The sequence below is a fragment of the Aquarana catesbeiana genome, unplaced genomic scaffold (genome assembly GCF_042186555.1).
Source record: "Aquarana catesbeiana isolate 2022-GZ unplaced genomic scaffold, ASM4218655v1 unanchor228, whole genome shotgun sequence".
Lineage (NCBI taxonomy): Eukaryota > Metazoa > Chordata > Amphibia > Anura > Ranidae > Aquarana > Aquarana catesbeiana.
Genome location: NW_027362655.1, coordinates 1,085,890 through 1,104,335, shown reverse-complemented (window position 1 = coordinate 1,104,335; position 18,446 = coordinate 1,085,890). Strand labels below are relative to the sequence as shown.

Sequence of the window (18,446 nt, the reverse complement as noted above, 5' to 3'; positions counted from 1 at the left end):
GTGGCAGCTTTGATGGGCACAGTGGCAGCTTTGATGGGCACAGTGGCTGTGTTTGATGGGCACAGTGGCAGCTTTGATGGGCACAGTGGCAGCTTTGATGGGCACAGTGGCAGCTTTGATGGGCACAGTGGCTGTGTTTGATGGGCACAGTGGCAGCTTTGATGGGCACAGTGGCAGCTTTGATGGGCACAGTGGCTGTGTTTGATGGGCACAGTGGCTGTGTTTGGGCACAGTGGCAGCTTTGATGGGCACAGTGGCAGCTTTGATGGGCACAGTGGTTGTGTTTGATGGGCACAGTGGCAGCTTTGATGGGCACAGTGGCTGTGTTTGATGGGCACAGTGGCTGTGTTTGATGGGCACAGTGGCAGCTTTGATGGGCACAGTGGCTGTGTTTGATGGGCACAGTGGCTGTGTTTGATGGGCACAGTGGCAGCTTTGATGGGCACAGTGGCTGTGTTTGATGGGCACAGTGGCTGTGTTTGGGCACAGTGGCAGCTTTGATGGGCACAGTGGCAGCTTTGATGGGCACAGTGGCTGTGTTTGATGGGCACAGTGGCTGTGTTTGGGCACAGTGGCAGCTTTGATGGGCACAGTGGCAGCTTTGATGGGCACAGTGGCTGTGTTTGATGGGCACAGTGGCAGCTTTGATGGGCACAGTGGCTGTGTTTGATGGGCACAGTGGCTGTGTTTGATGGGCACAGTGGCAGCTTTGATGGGCACAGTGGCTGTGTTTGATGGGCACAGTGGCAGCTTTGATGGGCACAGTGGCTGTGTTTGATGGGCACAGTGGCTGTTTGGGCACAGTGGCAGCTTTGATGGGCACAGTGGCTGTGTTTGATGGGCACAGTGGCTGTGTTTGGGCACAGTGGCAGCTTTGATGGGCACAGTGGCAGCTTTGATGGGCACAGTGGCTGTGTTTGATGGGCACAGTGGCAGCTTTGATGGGCACAGTGGCAGCTTTGATGGGCACAGTGGCAGCTTTGATGGGCACAGTGGCTGTGTTTGATGGGCACAGTGGCAGCTTTGATGGGCACAGTGGCAGCTTTGATGGGCACAGTGGCTGTGTTTGATGGGCACAGTGGCTGTGTTTGGGCACAGTGGCAGCTTTGATGGGCACAGTGGCAGCTTTGATGGGCACAGTGGTTGTGTTTGATGGGCACAGTGGCAGCTTTGATGGGCACAGTGGCTGTGTTTGATGGGCACAGTGGCTGTGTTTGATGGGCACAGTGGCAGCTTTGATGGGCACAGTGGCTGTGTTTGATGGGCACAGTGGCAGCTTTGATGGGCACAGTGGCTGTGTTTGATGGGCACAGTGGCTGTTTGGGCACAGTGGCAGCTTTGATGGGCACAGTGGCTGTGTTTGATGGGCACAGTGGCTGTGTTTGGGCACAGTGGCAGCTTTGATGGGCACAGTGGCAGCTTTGATGGGCACAGTGGCTGTGTTTGATGGGCACAGTGGCAGCTTTGATGGGCACAGTGGCTGTGTTTGATGGGCACAGTGGCTGTGTTTGATGGGCACAGTGGCAGCTTTGATGGGCACAGTGGCTGTGTTTGATGGGCACAGTGGCAGCTTTGATGGGCACAGTGGCTGTGTTTGATGGGCACAGTGGCTGTTTGGGCACAGTGGCAGCTTTGATGGGCACAGTGGCTGTGTTTGATGGGCACAGTGGCTGTGTTTGGGCACAGTGGCAGCTTTGATGGGCACAGTGGCAGCTTTGATGGGCACAGTGGCTGTGTTTGATGGGCACAGTGGCAGCTTTGATGGGCACAGTGGCAGCTTTGATGGGCACAGTGGCAGCTTTGATGGGCACAGTGGCTGTGTTTGATGGGCACAGTGGCAGCTTTGATGGGCACAGTGGCAGCTTTGATGGGCACAGTGGCTGTGTTTGATGGGCACAGTGGCTGTGTTTGGGCACAGTGGCAGCTTTGATGGGCACAGTGGCAGCTTTGATGGGCACAGTGGTTGTGTTTGATAGGCACAGTGGCAGCTTTGATGGGCACAGTGGCTGTGTTTGATGGGCACAGTGGCTGTGTTTGATGGGCACAGTGGCAGCTTTGATGGGCACAGTGGCTGTGTTTGATGGGCACAGTGGCAGCTTTGATGGGCACAGTGGCTGTTTGGGCACAGTGGCAGCTTTGATGGGCACAGTGGCAGCTTTGATGGGCACAGTGGCTGTGTTTGATGGGCACAGTGGCTGTGTTTGGGCACAGTGGCAGCTTTGATGGGCACAGTGGCAGCTTTGATGGGCACAGTGGCTGTGTTTGATGGGCACAGTGGCAGCTATTGAGGGGCACAGACAGTGTCTGTGTTTGATGCACAACTTGAACTTACTTAAGTAGACAGTGTTAGACTTACTTGAGGCCGCCGGCCTGGTGCAGTACAGTGCGTCACTCACAGCAGCAAGGCAGCGCCAGCTATCAATCAGGGCTGTCTTTCCACTCTGCTCCCTCTCCACGCTGTCTGAAAAACATGGCAGAGGTGGGCGGAGCTTGTTCACTAGCCGCTAGGGGCGGCCATGGCGCGCTATGAATGCTGGGGCGGCCACAGCCTCTGACTGACGTCACTGGTTGCTAGCTAGACGCCGGGTGGCTGGTGATTCTAACAAGTGAGCAACCAGTGCAGTCAGTCAACTTAAGCAGCAGATTGCAGCACTGAGGATTGGCCCTGGATGGGGCCCTCCAGGCAAGTGGGGCCCCTGGGCAACTGCCCAGCGTGCCCAGTGGAAAAAACTGCCCTTCTTATAGATGGGTCATCTCCACTCCCACCAAGGGGGATAGAAATATATTACTGCTCGGGGGGGGGGGGGGGGGGAGACATTTTGGCCCCTTTGATTTTGCAGTAAAATTGATTGCAGATTTAGTCATGTAGAACATCTGTTATATGGATACAAAGAACCCCAGCCGAGAGTAAAGGGTGGAAATGGCTCCTGATCCCCAGATTTGGGCAATTATGTCACCAATATAAATAGAATAAAACCCGCGCTATGTGTAACAACTCAAATACCTACAAAAATAACTTATACCGGACTGCTGCTGTAACAAAGGTAAGTATTCCCTTTATCAACTAGAAGAGCATTATGTGTCACAGCGCTGTCCTATTGTGTGTGACCATAAATCATCACAAATACACTAAAATATGTGGAGACATTCATATATAAAGTGCTAGGGGCTCAAATAATATTCTCTGCAGATCTACTGCTTCCACTTTACACTTACTTCTTTCATCTTATATCTACTGCTATATTACATAAACTAAAAATCTGTGCAAATTCATGTAATCATACAATATTTTGTGATCAATATAGTGTTCACTGCAAGTCCACTGCTTCCACTTTGCATCTACTTCAAAAAACTGATTTTGCTAAAAAAAAAAAATAAAAAAAAATTCACAAATCAATAAAAATCACTACTAAGGGGGCGCCCTCACCATCACGTGTGTAAGAGGTGGAAGAAGGCGTGGCTACACTACAGCTGGCACAGTTTGGAGCACCGAGAACTTTACACCTTATCAACTTTTCATTGATTGGTGGATTTTTTTGGAGCAAAATAAGTTCATTGAAGTAGATGTAAAGTGGAAGCAGTGGACTTGCAGAGAACACTATATTGAGCACAAAATATTATATGATTACATAAATTTGCACAGATTTTTAGTTAATTTAATATAGCAGCAAATAACATAGGATTAAAGAAGTAGATGTAAAGTGGAAGCAGTGGATCTGCAGGGAACATCATCTTGAGTACAAAGCACTTTATGTTGTATATGAATTTGCACATGGATCAGGTTATATAATTCATTGATAAACAGTACAAAATCATAATCTCTGATGATCTCCTTTTATTTGTCACTTCCCCTTTAATCTCCACCCCCCACATCTCTCCATTACTGGATGATTTTGGTGGATCTCTGGCCTGAACATCAACATGTCCAAATCTCGGGCATTACATATCACGGACCCGCACACACTAGTCACACGCATGAAAGATCACTTTGACTTGGAGTGACTTAGTCATGGAGGTGACTTTCCTCACACGTGTATTATACTTCTCCTGCTCCCTACCCTTCCCTATCATTAAAGACCACCTACACCATTTTCAAGCCAACCTTACTGACGTCATCTGGGGTTCAAAAGGGCATCGAGTGGCTAAGAGGGTCCTATTTCGTACTAGTGATGAAGGCGGTCTTGGTCCGCCAAAACTATTATGGTTCTATCAAGCTGCTCAACTAGCCCAGATCTGAATCATATATTCCCAAGTTACTAAACCAGATTGGGTGCATGTGGAATGACAGGTGTTACCCCAGTCCACTCTGGACTACCCAATGTGATGTCCCTCTATTTTAGCTTCTTCTCTCTCTCATTCAGTAACCCTATAGGGTGGCCTTCTAGGTCACCCAGAGTTGGTCTCTGATAGTCATCCATTTGCATATCTGTTTCATAACCCTCAATTTCCTTCAGGGATGGACATCAAAGCTTATAAATGGTGGCTGAACAAAGGGTTGTATAGGATTGGTCAGAGAGACTTTTGTATAAGTAGACCGGATAGACTCCTGACAGAGAAGTTCAGATTTCTCCAAATGTCTCATTTTTTACACTCTTTATGGGTGACTAAACACAAACCTCCTAGAAACACGGCCTACAAACAATGGTGTGGTCAGACCGTGGAGAAGAGGGGGGGGGAAATGTCTGTGATCTACAAGTCACTATCCACTGATCCCCTCTACATGGTGGATAAAGATATATGGGACTTGGAGGAATGGCGTGGGGCCTTCTCGCGCTTCTACCGAGGCTTGTTAAACATTACCTCGGCGGAGGAAAGTCTTATGCCGCGTACACACGAGCGGACTTTACGGCAGACTTTGCCCGGCGGACTTTTCAACGGACTTTACGACGGACTTTCTGAATGAACGGACTTGCCTACACACAATCCACCAAAGTCCGTCGAATTCGTACGTGATGACGTACGACCGGACTAAAACAAGGAAGTTCATAGCCAGTAGCCAATAGCTGCCCTAGCGTGGCTTTTTGTCTGTCGAACTAGCATACAGACGAGCGGACTTTTCGACCGGACTCGAGTTCGACGGATTGATTTAAAACATGTTTCAAATCTAAGTCCGTCCAACTTTTGAGAAAACAAAGTCCGCTGGAGCCCACACACGATCAAATTGTCCGACGAAATCCCGTCCGCCGGGCAAAGTCTGCCGTAAAGTCCGCTCGTGTGTACGCGGCATAAGGGTACTGATGCAATGGTACCTAGTTCCCTTCTGTTTCAGAGGTTGTGAACACACGGGCTCGATGTTATACACATGGTAAGACTGCCCTAAAATTAGAGGGTACTGAAATAAGATTTTTTATTGATACCTAAGATTCCCCCCATATCACCGTACTCAACTATCCAGTGGAAAGAGCGGCTAAGAGTGAGCGGCAGTAGATTTTCTTAGTTTTCCTCAGAAGGGATCATGTAGGATGACAGGAAAGTCTCCTGACTGGTGAGATCATCCAAACATAATGATTACATCCATGAACTGTAGAGAGCTCGTTGGGGTGATAAAGCAAATCTGTAAACACTGTGTAGACATTATCCAAGAACTCAACACACTCCATGTGTGGAGAAAGTCTCAAGGTGGGTTTAGCCTGTCATTTATCATAGGTAGAATCACCTCTTCGGGGAAGCCTATCACACCTCCAACTTTTTAACTCTTCCATCAGCTCATCCCCGACAATTATAACCTTTTCTACCACCTGCCCCACCCCATTAGATTGTAAGCTCTTATGAGCAAGGCCCTCTTAACCCCCTTGTATTTTAACTGTACTGTCTCCCTTTATACTGTATAGTGCTGCACAAACTGTTGGTGTTATTTAAATCCTGTAAATGTATAATAATAATGGTAATAATAGTTAAAAGTGTCCGCTCATGGACTTCCACGAGGACCACGAGACTACATTTATCATTTATATAGTGTCCCCAGGACTCCAGGCAGATTTAGCCTGTAATTAATAATGCACAAATGTCCATATAAGAAGTTCTACAGGAACCACCGATACCATCTATGCATGGCTTGGATGTCATACATATTACTAGGAGCCCATAAAAGTCCACTCACTGTCATGGAACTTCAGATCAAGGGACCTTCATTCCAGGTGTAAGAACAAAAGTCTATCCAATTGAGAGATATAGAGAGCACCACCATAGAATCAGATGGGGGAAAGACCAGTTTTATGGCTATCCAAACCAGAGACTGCCCTGCCCACAGTAGTATACACAACCCTTTAATACCAGACCAGGTAGAAAAGATGTCACCCAGAGACGCAGAGGATGGCAAATAGCCTTCCTGACCCTTTTCTCTGAATAACAGAGTATTCCATTTTTAAACCCATTCCCTCCCACCGGGAAAAGCAAGCTAAAGGCACATCGGTGGTGTGACATCATTGCATCCTCACATTGGAAGCACCAAAACACAACAAAAAAATTACAATGTACAAAATCATCACGATGCACATGCGTAGGTGATGTCACAATGGGCAGAGTACAACACCACCTCACATACTACCCCATGTGACTAAAAGGGAAAATTACCAGTCCATAAGGCAGACTAAACCTGGGGGGGGCATCCAAAGTGACAAACTGAAACATGGAAGCCAACAAACACCAAACACTAGCACTCAAATAATGTACTTTACATTAAATATACAAACATCTCAAAGCCACCCAATATCAACACAAATACTGAGATACCATTACCAGTATTCTGGATAGTCAAATCCAAAAGTGTAATGGTCCTAGCATCCTAGGTATACGGGAATTTAAAACTGAACTAATTTTATCCTAATAAATCTACAAACCTCCCATAGTCCTGAGTTTCATCATGCCAGAGGATGATGACATTATGGATGTACATGAACCAACCAATGATGTTGGTCAGGTACCCTAACGAGGTCTCATCCCCAAACACTGACTTCTCCCATTCTTCAACATAAAGGTTAGTGTAGGCCGGTGCACAGTTTTTTACTTATTGCAGTACCTTGTTCTTGGCAATAACATTGATCACCAAACATGAATTTATTTTTTGCCAACAAAAACTTAGAGGAAGTAAACTTTCTCTGTTGACATGTAAGGCTTACCTATAGGTAGTGTAAATATCTCCTAAACTGCTCTCCGAAGGAATGGCCACGGGTGTCATTCCTTCTGAGCCCCATGCCATGAACGGCAGCTCCCGCGCGCATGCAGGGAAGATGTCGGCCGTGTCAGCAGTGTGCTTTTATTCTGAGGTTTTTTACAACCTCTTTAAGTAAACCAACAACAAAACTTGTATGTGCATACAGGGTTATAGGTCTGCCGTTGAGTGTTTTTCTATAACCTCTAAATCCTTCTTATGAGGGATAGAGGAATATAATGCCTCTACATCTAATGTAACCAAGATGACATCATCAGGTACTGATAGATCATTTAAAATGTTCAGGAGGTGCAAAGTGTCCCTCTTAAGGATGGCAAAGCAACCACAAGAGGTTGTTGCAATGTATCAATATACTCACTTGCTTTCTCGGTGAGGGACCCCTACCCTGGATAATAGGTCTCCCAGGGGGGGTGAATACCCCCATTCGTGGAGAACCTCCCTCCCCTCCCCTCCTCCTCCCCCCTCCCTTCCTTTTCTCCTTCCTTTACTAAGATCCCTTCCTCTTCCTCCTTCTTCTGTTCCTCTCCCCTCCCCCTATGCTCCCATTTTTTTACTAGTGATCCACCAACACGAACTTGGTTCTTATGTGCAAAAAAATGAATGGTGTGACTGGAATGAAGTTCCTTTAATCTGAAGTTCAATGACACTGAGTGGACTTTTAGATCTTTCTATGGTCATCTGCTTTATGGGCTCCTAGTAATATGGGTGACATCCAAGCCATGCAGAGATGGTCTCGGTGGTCCCTGTAGAAAATCTTATATATGGACATTTGTGCATTATTAACCACTTCAGTACCCGACACTTTCATCTCCTTCCTGCCCAGACCAATTTTCAGATTTCAGCGCTGCCACACTTTTTTTTTTAACTTTTTTTGTCACCAGAGCGGTACAGCATAATCATATGACTGGTGTGGCGGTGATCAGTGATACTGACTGGTGGCAGTATGTAAAAAAATAAATACAAAGATATCAAAACAATAATATATTTTATTCTTTTTTTTTTACAATTTATTTGCTTTTTTTTACATAGTGACACTTGAAGTGTTAACATATTGACCCTGTACTACTCCGGGAGGTGCTCAGGATTTTTTTTGAAGATTATTGTTACAAGCAATCATTTTTCTGAATGACACAGGGTGTACTACTATGATAGCAGTGATTGGTCACAGCTATCATATGGTACAGATTTGATAGGCCCTGTCTGTACCATGTGATCACTGTGACCAATCACAGAGATATTCACAATAGTACACAATTATTCACAAATAGTACACAATGGCTATGAATGAAATCCATTTATTGTGTACAACTGCCATGTGATTGCTGTGATTGGTCACCGATTTCACATAGTGCTGGGGCAAGCCTGGTACAATAATCTGTCATCTGGTGGAGCTGCAGCATGGCTACTAGATTAGGAAGACTTCATATGATGTCCACCAAGGATGGGAGGGCTCCCACCCGGCCGTCATTCTGCTATGGGCCTAACGGGAAGCAGTCAATTATAGTCTAAATCTACCTGGAGGCCTGGGGACATTTCTACCCATGACAGGCTAAATCCACCTGGATACTTTCTCCACACCTGGAGTGTGCTGAGTTCTTGGATAAAGTCTACGCAATGTTAACAGATTGGCTTTATCACCCCAAGGAGCTCACTCCGGTTCATGGATGTAATCATTATGTTTGGATGATCTCACCAGTCAGGAGACTTTCCGGTCATCCTACATGATCCCTTCTGAGGATTCTTCTATCCTTCCAAATAAATGTATGAAATCATCGATGAGTCCTCACTCTATGTGATCTAGAAGATCTGGAATCACAAAGCCTTTATGGATGAAGTGGATGACACAGTTTATATATTATTTATTGCTTTATAGCTTTTTTCATTCCAAAATTCATTATTTTATTTATATAAGCATTCAAGGAAGTGTTCTTTGAGAGATCTACACTAACATTCCTATGTGAACATTACATCCTTGCAATTTATGTTTAACATCTTCATTATGAGTGGATTGATATATATTTTTATGCTTTTGGATATATTTTTGCATTTTCTTCACCAAAAGGATCAGTTTTGCGGGGGTATCTGTTTTATTAGCTGTATATTTGTTGTTAACTTGTGTTCTGTGTCTTTAAAACTTTTCTATAAGTAATAAAAATATCTTTGTAAAACAATTGGTTACATAAGAACTGTACTGTATCTATTTTTTCTTACTTTTTTTTGTGTTATATTTGAACTTCTGTGGTAGCTCTGTAAGACATTTTACGGGAATGGCTACTGTGAGACATTTCTTGGGGCTGCAGTTCCTCTGAACTCCACGAGGTGGTGATCTCACTCATATCCAGACAGAAAGTCTCTATGGAATACAGACAGGAAGTGGTGTCAGTTACAGACAGGAAGTGATGTCAGTTACAGACAGGAAGTGATGTCAGTTACAGACAGGAAGTAATCTGAAATAAAGACAAGACATTCCTTGCGGCAGGAAATAAGGCTGCGAGTGGCAGCAGAGGAGATAATAAGATCTTATTTTCTATTTACACACACAGGGCTCACCTCTGCCGATTGTTCTCTGTGACCCCAAACATGGCGCAATGCAGCCACTGAGATTCCCGAGTGATGACAAAGACTGAGATTGGGTGCATAGGGAGGGGTGGCAGAGGAGGATGGATAGGAATGGGTGGGACAGATGAATGGGCAATAATATGGGCAGCCCTGGAAGAGGGACATAGGTGTTGGGGGCAGCAGGCTGGACAGAAACTCAAGAGAGCCAGAGGTAAGAGAGGAGTTTGAGATGTGCAGAGAGCTGATCCTGCCCCCCTCATACATCTCAAGGGCCTAGGGTTGCCATCTCATCCCTTTAAACCCGAACACATATGAATTACACAGGTTCTGAGGCTGATTAAAGCGGGATTCCGGCCAGCTAAAAAAAAAAAAAATTAAAGTCAGCAGCTACAAACACTGTAGCTGCTGACTTTAAATAAGTACACTTATCTGCCCTGGGTGCCCGCGATGTCAGCCGCCCGAGGCCGACCCGTCCCTCGGCTCTCGGGTCCCGGCACCGCCATCCAAGGTAAGGGAAACAGGCCGTGGAGCCTTGTGGCTTCACTGGCAGTTTCCTACTGCGTACGCGCGAGCGGCGCGTGGATCTGTGAATGGCTCCGTGGTGTTCTGGGAACACACACAGTTCCCAGAAGACAACGGGACCGCTCACCGAGGAGAAGAACACACCACGGAATAGGAAGAGGCAGATTAGGAAGACGGCCTAGCAACAAGGGTTTAGGTAAGTATAAAAAAAAAATTTTTTTCCAAATGTTTTTTTTTTTTTTAGGATTTTTGGTGGAATTTTTTTTTTTCAGGGTGGCCCTCCACTTTAAATGCAGATAAGGCAACAAGTGAGTTTAATTACCACCTTAATCAGCCACAGAACCTGTGTAATTCATATGCGTTTGGGTTTAACCACTTAAAGACCAGCCTCATTTTGGATTTTAGGTGTTTAAATGTTTAAAATAGGTTTTTTTGCTAGAAAATTACTTAGAACCCCCAAACATTATATATGTTTTTTTTCTAACACCCTAGAGAATAAAATGGCGGTCGTTGCAATACTTTTGCACCGTATTTGCGCAGCGGTCTTATAAGCTTTTTTGAATAAAAAAATAAGACAACAGTAAAGTTAGCCCAATTTTTTTTATATTGTGAAAGATAATGTTACGCCGAGTAAATTGATATCCAACATGTCACGCTTCAAAATTGCGCCCGCTCGTGGAATGGCGTCAAACTTTTAACCTCAAAAATCTCCATAGGCGACGTTTAAAGAATTCTACTGGTTGCATATTTTGCATTGCAGAGGGGGTCTAGGGCTAGAATTATTGCTCTCGCTCTACCGGTCGCGGCGATGCCTCACATGTGTGGTTTGACCACCGTTTTCATATGCGGGCGCTACTCGCGTATGCGTTCGCTTCTGCGCGCGAGCTCGTCGGGACGGGGGAGGTTTTAAAAAAAAGTTATTATTTTTATTATTTATTTTACATTATTTTATTTAATTTTACACTGTTTAAAAAAAAAAAAAAAAATGTGTCACTTTTATTCATTTTACAAGTAATGTAAACATCCCTTGTAATAGAAAAAAGCATGACAGGACCTCTTAAATATGAGATCTGGGGTCAAAAAGACCTCAGATCTCATATTTACACTAAAATGCAATAAAAAAAAAATAAAATAAAGTCATTTAAAAAAAAATGACATTGAAAAAAATAATGCCTTTAAGAGGCATGGACGGAAGTGACGTTTTGACGTCGCTTCCGCCCATCGGTGTCATGGAGACGAGTGGGCGTCATCTTAGCCTCACTCATCTCCAGGCACAGCACGGAGAAGGACGCGATCGCCTCCGCCGCTACCGATGGCTCCGGTAAGCGGTGGAGGGCACCGGATCGGGGCGGGGCCCTCTCCCGCCACCGATAAAAGTGATCTCACGGCGAATCCGCCGCAGGGACCACTTTTATCAGAAAGTCGTCCGCCACACGAAAATGGGAATACTAGGGTTATGGCAGCTAGCTGCTGCCATAACAACGATATCCACCGGCAAAGTTTGGACGTACATCGGCGTGCGGCGGTCCGGAAGTGGTTAAAGGGATGAGGTGACAACTCTACAAGGGCCCCACACACTCCGAGGACCCCCACCCCATATACAGGCACTCACCAGGCTCTGGGCTCTGCAGTGGGCATCAGTGATGAGTCCCACAGAGCCAGCACAGGGCACAGAGTCTGCGCAGTATCAAGAACTTGAAGCTTGTGTCTGGAGGAGCGGGGAGAGGAGTTGGCTGATGTTGGAGGGCGCTGTGCCTATGTAAGGGGTAGATCAGAAATGGCAAGAGTATTCTGCTAAGGCTGATTGTGCTGCACATCATGTTCTCAGCAATCCTACTTGGCAATCACTGTGGGAGCCTCCACTGATCCTGGGGTCTACTCCAACAGCAAGACCCTTTCCTGCTGTCTTGGTGCCCCCCCCCCCTCGTTTTGCCGGAACACCAGGGTCGCAGATGTGACCTTTGCGACCATAATAGTTCTGCCACTGGTTCTGAGTAAACTAGAGGATTTGAGGGATCTCTGAAAAGGTAGTGGGACTAAAGGACTCTGGGACCCTCTGAGGCTTTGCTGCATCTAAAGGACTCTGGGGAGGAAGTGTAGATGAAGGACTTTGGGGGTCTCCTAGGAAGTGATAGGGCTGAAGAACTCTGAGAGGTTAGTGGGGCTGAAGGAGGGGTAATAGGAGGGGTAATCAGACTGTAAGACCCTGCGGTAAGGCTTTAGGACTCATAGGGACTCTTGATCTCTGGTCCTCCAACCCTACCCTACTTTTCTGACCTTCGTAAAGAACTCCTGCCAGCAAGTGAAGGAAGCCTTCACCTCCCCATCTCACTGGTCAAGAAAAATATGTTGCAGGACACAAACTAGACCAAGAGAATAAACCCCTCATCCAATGTCCTCCTTGTACCCAAACTGGGGTATTATTGGAGAGAATAGAACAGACTCCTCCCTCACAGTTCTCTACTCCACCTGCTGCATCTGCCTTCTATCCAATCTAATCCCTTCTCTAACTGCAGAGAGTGACATCACTCCTGTCATTCAGCAGGCTGCCGTATAGATTGGAGCCTTACAGCTGGAGTTCTGGCAATTATCCTGATTAGCCGACAGCTCCGGCCATAAGTCAGCAAGTTCCCCTTCCTGGACATCATAATGATCCTACAATGACCTCACAGCACTGCCTCAGAGCAAACAAGTCAAAGGAAGGATCCTATTTATCATTCCTTGTCTGCAGATCTAATACTAATCAAATCCAGTTCAGAAACCAAATAAACCCAATAGAGAAAAGGAAATTTCTGATCCAGCAGGCCAAAAGGGTCCCAGGAGCCCAAGAAAAAAATTAGACGCTAAACAGTCTAGAGTAAATGTGTTCCCATGGGGGCAGTAGTTCTTGAATGTGCAGCAACCCTCCTATTACCTCCCTCACATCCACATCCTATTATTGTGTGACAATACCATCCAAATAATTCTTACTTTCATTTCCCAAAGTTATCCCTCTACAAGGAGACCTGTATAGATCAAATGACGGCACCAATGAGGATGGAGGAGGACCGGAGTCACATGACTGAGAAGATACTAAACCTCACCCTGGAGATCATCTACCTGCTGACCGGAGAGGTGAGGAGGATTCTGGGAGGTCACATGACATCACTCTTATCTCTATTAATAAAACACAGACCTGACCGGAGAGGTGAGGAGGATTCTGGGAGGTCACATGACATCACTCTTATCTCTATTAATAAAACACAGACCTGACCAGAGAGGTGAGGAGGATTCTGGGAGGTCACATGACATCACTCTTATCTCTAGTAATAAAACACAGACCTGATCGGAGAGGTGAGGAGGATTCTGGGAGGTCACATGACATCACTCTTATCTCTATTAATAAAACACAGACCTGACCGGAGAGGTGAGGAGGATTCTGAGAGGTCACATGACATCACCCTTATCACTGTTAATAAAACACAGACCTGACCGGAGAGGTGAGGAGGATTCTGGGAGGTCACATGACATCACTTATGCCCCATACACACGATTGGACATTCCGTCAACAAAATCTATGGATTTTTTCTGATAGATGTTGGCTCAAATTTGTTTTGCATACACACGGTCACACAAATCTTGTCGGAAATTCCGAACGTCAAGAATGCGGTGACGTACAACACGTACGACAAGCCGAGAAAAATGAAGTTCAATAGCCAGTGCGGCTCTTCTGCTTGATTCCGAGCATGCGTGGAACTTTGTGCGTCGGAATTGTGTACACACGATCGGAATTTACGACAATGGATTTTGTTGTCGGAAAATTTGAGATCCAGATCTCAAATTTTGTGTGACGGAAATTCCGATCGAAAATATCCGATGGAGCCTACACACGGTTGGAATTTCTGACAACAAGCTCACATCGAACATTTTCCATCGGAAAATCCGACCGTGTGTACGGGGCATAATCTCTATTAATAAAACACAGACCTGACTGGAGAGGTGAGGAGGATTCTGGGATTCTAACATGATATTCCTATTTGTTCCTCAATACAGAGATTTCCTCTTGTGAAGTCAGGTGATCATATGACCATCACAGTGCCTCCATGTGACTCCCCAGAACCTGAGAGACACAACATGCAGAAGATTCTAGAAGTCACCAAGAAGATGATGGAGCTGCTGACAGGAGAGGTGAGCGGTGCTGGGAATTCTGGGACATTATCCAGTAACAGACAAGGGATGTGTCTGGATGGTGACTGTATCATTGTGTGTGTCAGGTTCCTATAAGGTGTCAGGATGTCACTGTCTATTTCTCCATGGAGGAGTGGGAGTATTTAGAAGGACACAAGGATCTCTACAAGGACGTCATGATGGACAATCAGCAGAATTTGGGTTTTGTGAAGAATGTAAGGAAGGAATTTCCCCGGAATGAGACGATATTGAACCTCACCCTGGAGATCCTCAGCCTGCTGACTGGAGAGGTGAGTGTAATGAAGGAGTTAAGTCTGACTCCGCTGTACACTGTGATGTATTCAGAGTCACTTTAGGTCTTCTGATGTTCTTCTAATCCAGTGTTTTTCAACTTTTTTGCCATTGAGGAACCCTTGGCAAAAAATTTGAGATCTTGGGGAACCCCTAAAACAATTTTCATATCAACAGCTCACAGAACATCAGTGTGATTAGTGAAAGGTTGATATAACAATTATTATTTTTAGAAGTAGCATTAAATATTTCAATGAATACTAAAACTTAGGCTGACTTTTTTCTGCATAGAAGCTAACTTTTGGATCGAACTGGGATATGCACACACAAATTTAATCTTCAACTGAAATTAGATGGGGATCACAAGGGCAGAGCATAGGGGAGTCATCAGGACAGAGAACAGGGGAGTCACGTCACCAGGGCAGGGTACAGGGGAGTCTCCAGATCAGGGTACACGTGAGTCACCAGGAGAGTCTCCAGATCAGGGCCCAGGGTTTTCACCAGGGCAGACCATAAGGGGGTCACCAGGTCTGGGGTGTTGATCAGGACAGAGCACAGGGTAGTCACCATGTCAGTTCACAGGGGAGTCACATCCCTATGTCAAGGCATGAGGTTGAGCACAGGGGTGTCACCAGGGCAGAGCACAGGAGTATCACCATGTTATGTCTCCAGGACAGGGCATAGGGGAGGCTTCAGGTCAGAGCACAGAGTTGTCACCAGGGCAGAGCACAAGAGGACATCATTTTTGAAAACAGGGGAGTCAATAATTCATGGCACAGGGGGTCACCAGGTCAGGGCATGGATGTCACCAGGGCAGAGCACAGGGGAGTCACCGGGGCAGAGCACAGGGGAGTCACCGGGGCAGAGCACAGGGGAGTCACCGGGGCAGAGCACAGTGTTGTCACCAGGGCAGAGCACAGGAGGACACCAGGTCATGGCACAGGGGAGTCAATAGGTCATGGCGCAGGGGGTCACCAGGTCAGGGCATGGATGTCACCAGGGCAGAGCACAGGGGTGTCACCAGGGCAGAGCACAGGGGTGTCACCAGGTCGGGGCACAGGGGAGTCACCAGGTCAGGGGAGTCACCAGGTCAGAGCACAGGGGAGTCACCAGGTCAGGGCACAGAGCACAGGGGTGTCACCAGGTCAGAGCACAGGGGTGTCACCAGGTCGGGGCACATGGGAGTCACCAGGACAGAGCACAGGGGTGTCACCAGGTTGGGGCACAGGGGTGTTAACAGGTCAGGACACAGGGATATCCTCAGGACAGAGCACAGGGGAGTCACAAGGTCAGGGCACAAGGGGGTCACCAGGTGAGGGCACAGGGGGTCTGTAGTACTGTTTATTTTCCTCCACATGCAGAGCTGCACAGTCAAGCTACTTGTACATTACACAAGTAAAGGCGCAAAAACTGGAAAATTATAAAACCATCATAATTGGCAGATGTTAAACACATACTATAGGTATATATAATATTATATTGGAAGGGAGGGGAATGATATATTAGTCCATGACAGCCTATGTAGGGAACATGGGGGAACAGACTAGTGGTATGGGATCCACAACCAGGGCTGCCTTCCAAAAGAACTGAAACCGAGCTCCAGGATCTGAAGGAAAAAACACAAGGGGAAAGGCGCCTCTGGGTGTAGTATAAAAACCAATTTATTAAAAGTCAATGTGCAAACAACTCACATTTGGATGATTAAAAGACAGCATGTGGTAGAATGAAGAGATGATCCATCATAAGAACAGTCCGTCAGGTCAGTCACAATAGCCTCTGCTGGCCTGCCGTGCGTGTGGCTTGCTGTACACCGCCATCACCCATCACCACCGCGGCCGGCTTCAGCGGTGTACAGCAAGCCACACGCATGCCAGGCCAGCAGAGGCTATTGTGACTGACCTGACGGACTGTTCTTATGATGGATCATCTCTTCATTCTAACACATGCTGTCTTTTAATCATCCAAATTTGAGTTGTTTGCACATTGACTTTTAATAAATTGGTTTTTATAATACACCCAGAGGCGCCTTTCCCCTTGTGTTTTTTCCTTCAGAAGCTGCTTGTACATGTCTATTATGGTGTGCTGATCCCAGCCAGCTCTCCTCTCTCATCCATTCCAGGTGATGAAACCAGGCTGAATAATGAGCTGAGGTGTGGTTCAGAGGCAATACAGCAGGAGCAGTACTAACACAGTATATACTGTATACACCATAGGAGGACATCCCCCTCCTGATCATATTACCCTAACAATACAAACTGCACACAGGAATTGTCACGGTTCCTACCATGCCATGCAAATGGCCAGGTGTGGCCACCCCCCAGGTGGCTCAAGGAGGTCAGAAAGTCATGGGTTCAATACCTCCTTGAGCCACCTGGGGGGTGGCCACCCCTGGCCGTTTGCATGGCATGGTAGGAACTGTGACAATTCCTGTGTGCAGTTTGTATTGTTAGGGTAATATAATCAGGAGGGGGATGTCATCCTATGGTGTATACAGTATATTCTGTGTTAGTTGTGTCAAATAAATGTGTTCCAGCTTTACAGCCAAACGAGTCCTGCCTAGTTCTTGGTTGCAATATGTGGCTATAATATCTGATATTTATCTTCAGATTAGAGGAAGCGGTATATGACAGAAGCACTTAAGCAGAGTGGGAAGCGATTCCGTTACACTAACCACAACATACAAAGTCATCCACAGCATCACCCCCAGCTACATCACCAACCTCATCTGCAGATATCGCCCAAATCGTCCTCTCCGGTCCTCCCAATGCCTCCTGCTCTCTAGCTCCCTTGTTACCTCCTCCCATACTTAAACTCAAACTGTTGGCGCTATATACAGTAAATACTCTATAATAATAATAATAATTCACAGATTCTCTGGCCACAGCAGTCAGTAATGATAGCAATGAACCCGGAAGTCACCTAATACATTTCACTTCTGGGGTCATTCTAGCTATGGGGATCAGCGAGTGGATGTTCTCTGTTCTTCTCTCTCTCTCTCTTCTACCCAGTGACACCCGCCCTGCTAGGTCCATAGGTAGGATAGTGGAGCCTAACAAACATAGTGGGCGTATATGGAAACCATCCAGCGTCAGTTTTGAAAGCTCATCCTGTGAGAATGTCTAAGGGCGCATTTAGTCTTCAACAGAAGGGTACTGCTGGTCTCTGTGACAAATGATTCCACCATTGTAGGTAGGTTTGGACATTGTAATTTGGTGTTTGGCAATTTCCACCATTAGCCATGCCTGTAAAATATCTAATCTTCGTGTTTGCCAATACTCTGATACCAGACTGGTAATATAGATTTCCATAACCAGGAATGAGATGAGGAAGGATCCATATTGTGTCCAATCATGGACCAGATTTCTGGCCTCACAGCTTTACTGTCAGATCTAGGGGATCCTCTAATGTGCTCCAGACAGTACAGTACAGGGTCACAAAGTGTTGGGACACTGAAAGCTGCTAAACCAGCCTGAGCTGCTATATGTCCCCCAAATGCATAGAAGAACCTCGGGGGGGGGGGTCTGTGTGCTGTTTTGGTACATTTTAAAACACTTTTTCTTTTGTAAATGTCAGCACTTTTTGTGCATCACAGAGATGTCCCTTCACAGGCCTGATTAGGACACCCCCAGGATTAGTATACCCCCAAGATTAGGACCCTCCCCCAGGATTAGGACACCCCAAAATTAGGACACCCCAAACATATCATTTAACCAGTTCAGCTCTTTGGAGGTACATA

At 46.3% G+C, this 18,446-nt stretch overlaps 2 protein-coding genes across 2 annotated transcripts in view; both read left to right on the top strand.

Annotated features, from left to right (window-relative positions):
• Positions 1–18,446, top strand: part of LOC141121724 (uncharacterized) — a 197,573-nt gene that overhangs the window by 57,729 nt on the left and 121,398 nt on the right.
• LOC141121707 (gastrula zinc finger protein XlCGF66.1-like) lies at positions 12,487–14,960 on the top strand. Its single transcript, XM_073611420.1, has 3 exons — positions 12,487–13,366; positions 14,285–14,419; positions 14,506–14,960. The coding sequence occupies exons 1-3, from the start codon at positions 13,271–13,273 to the stop codon at positions 14,773–14,775; spliced, it is 501 nt and encodes a 166-aa protein (XP_073467521.1). The 5' UTR covers positions 12,487–13,270; the 3' UTR covers positions 14,776–14,960.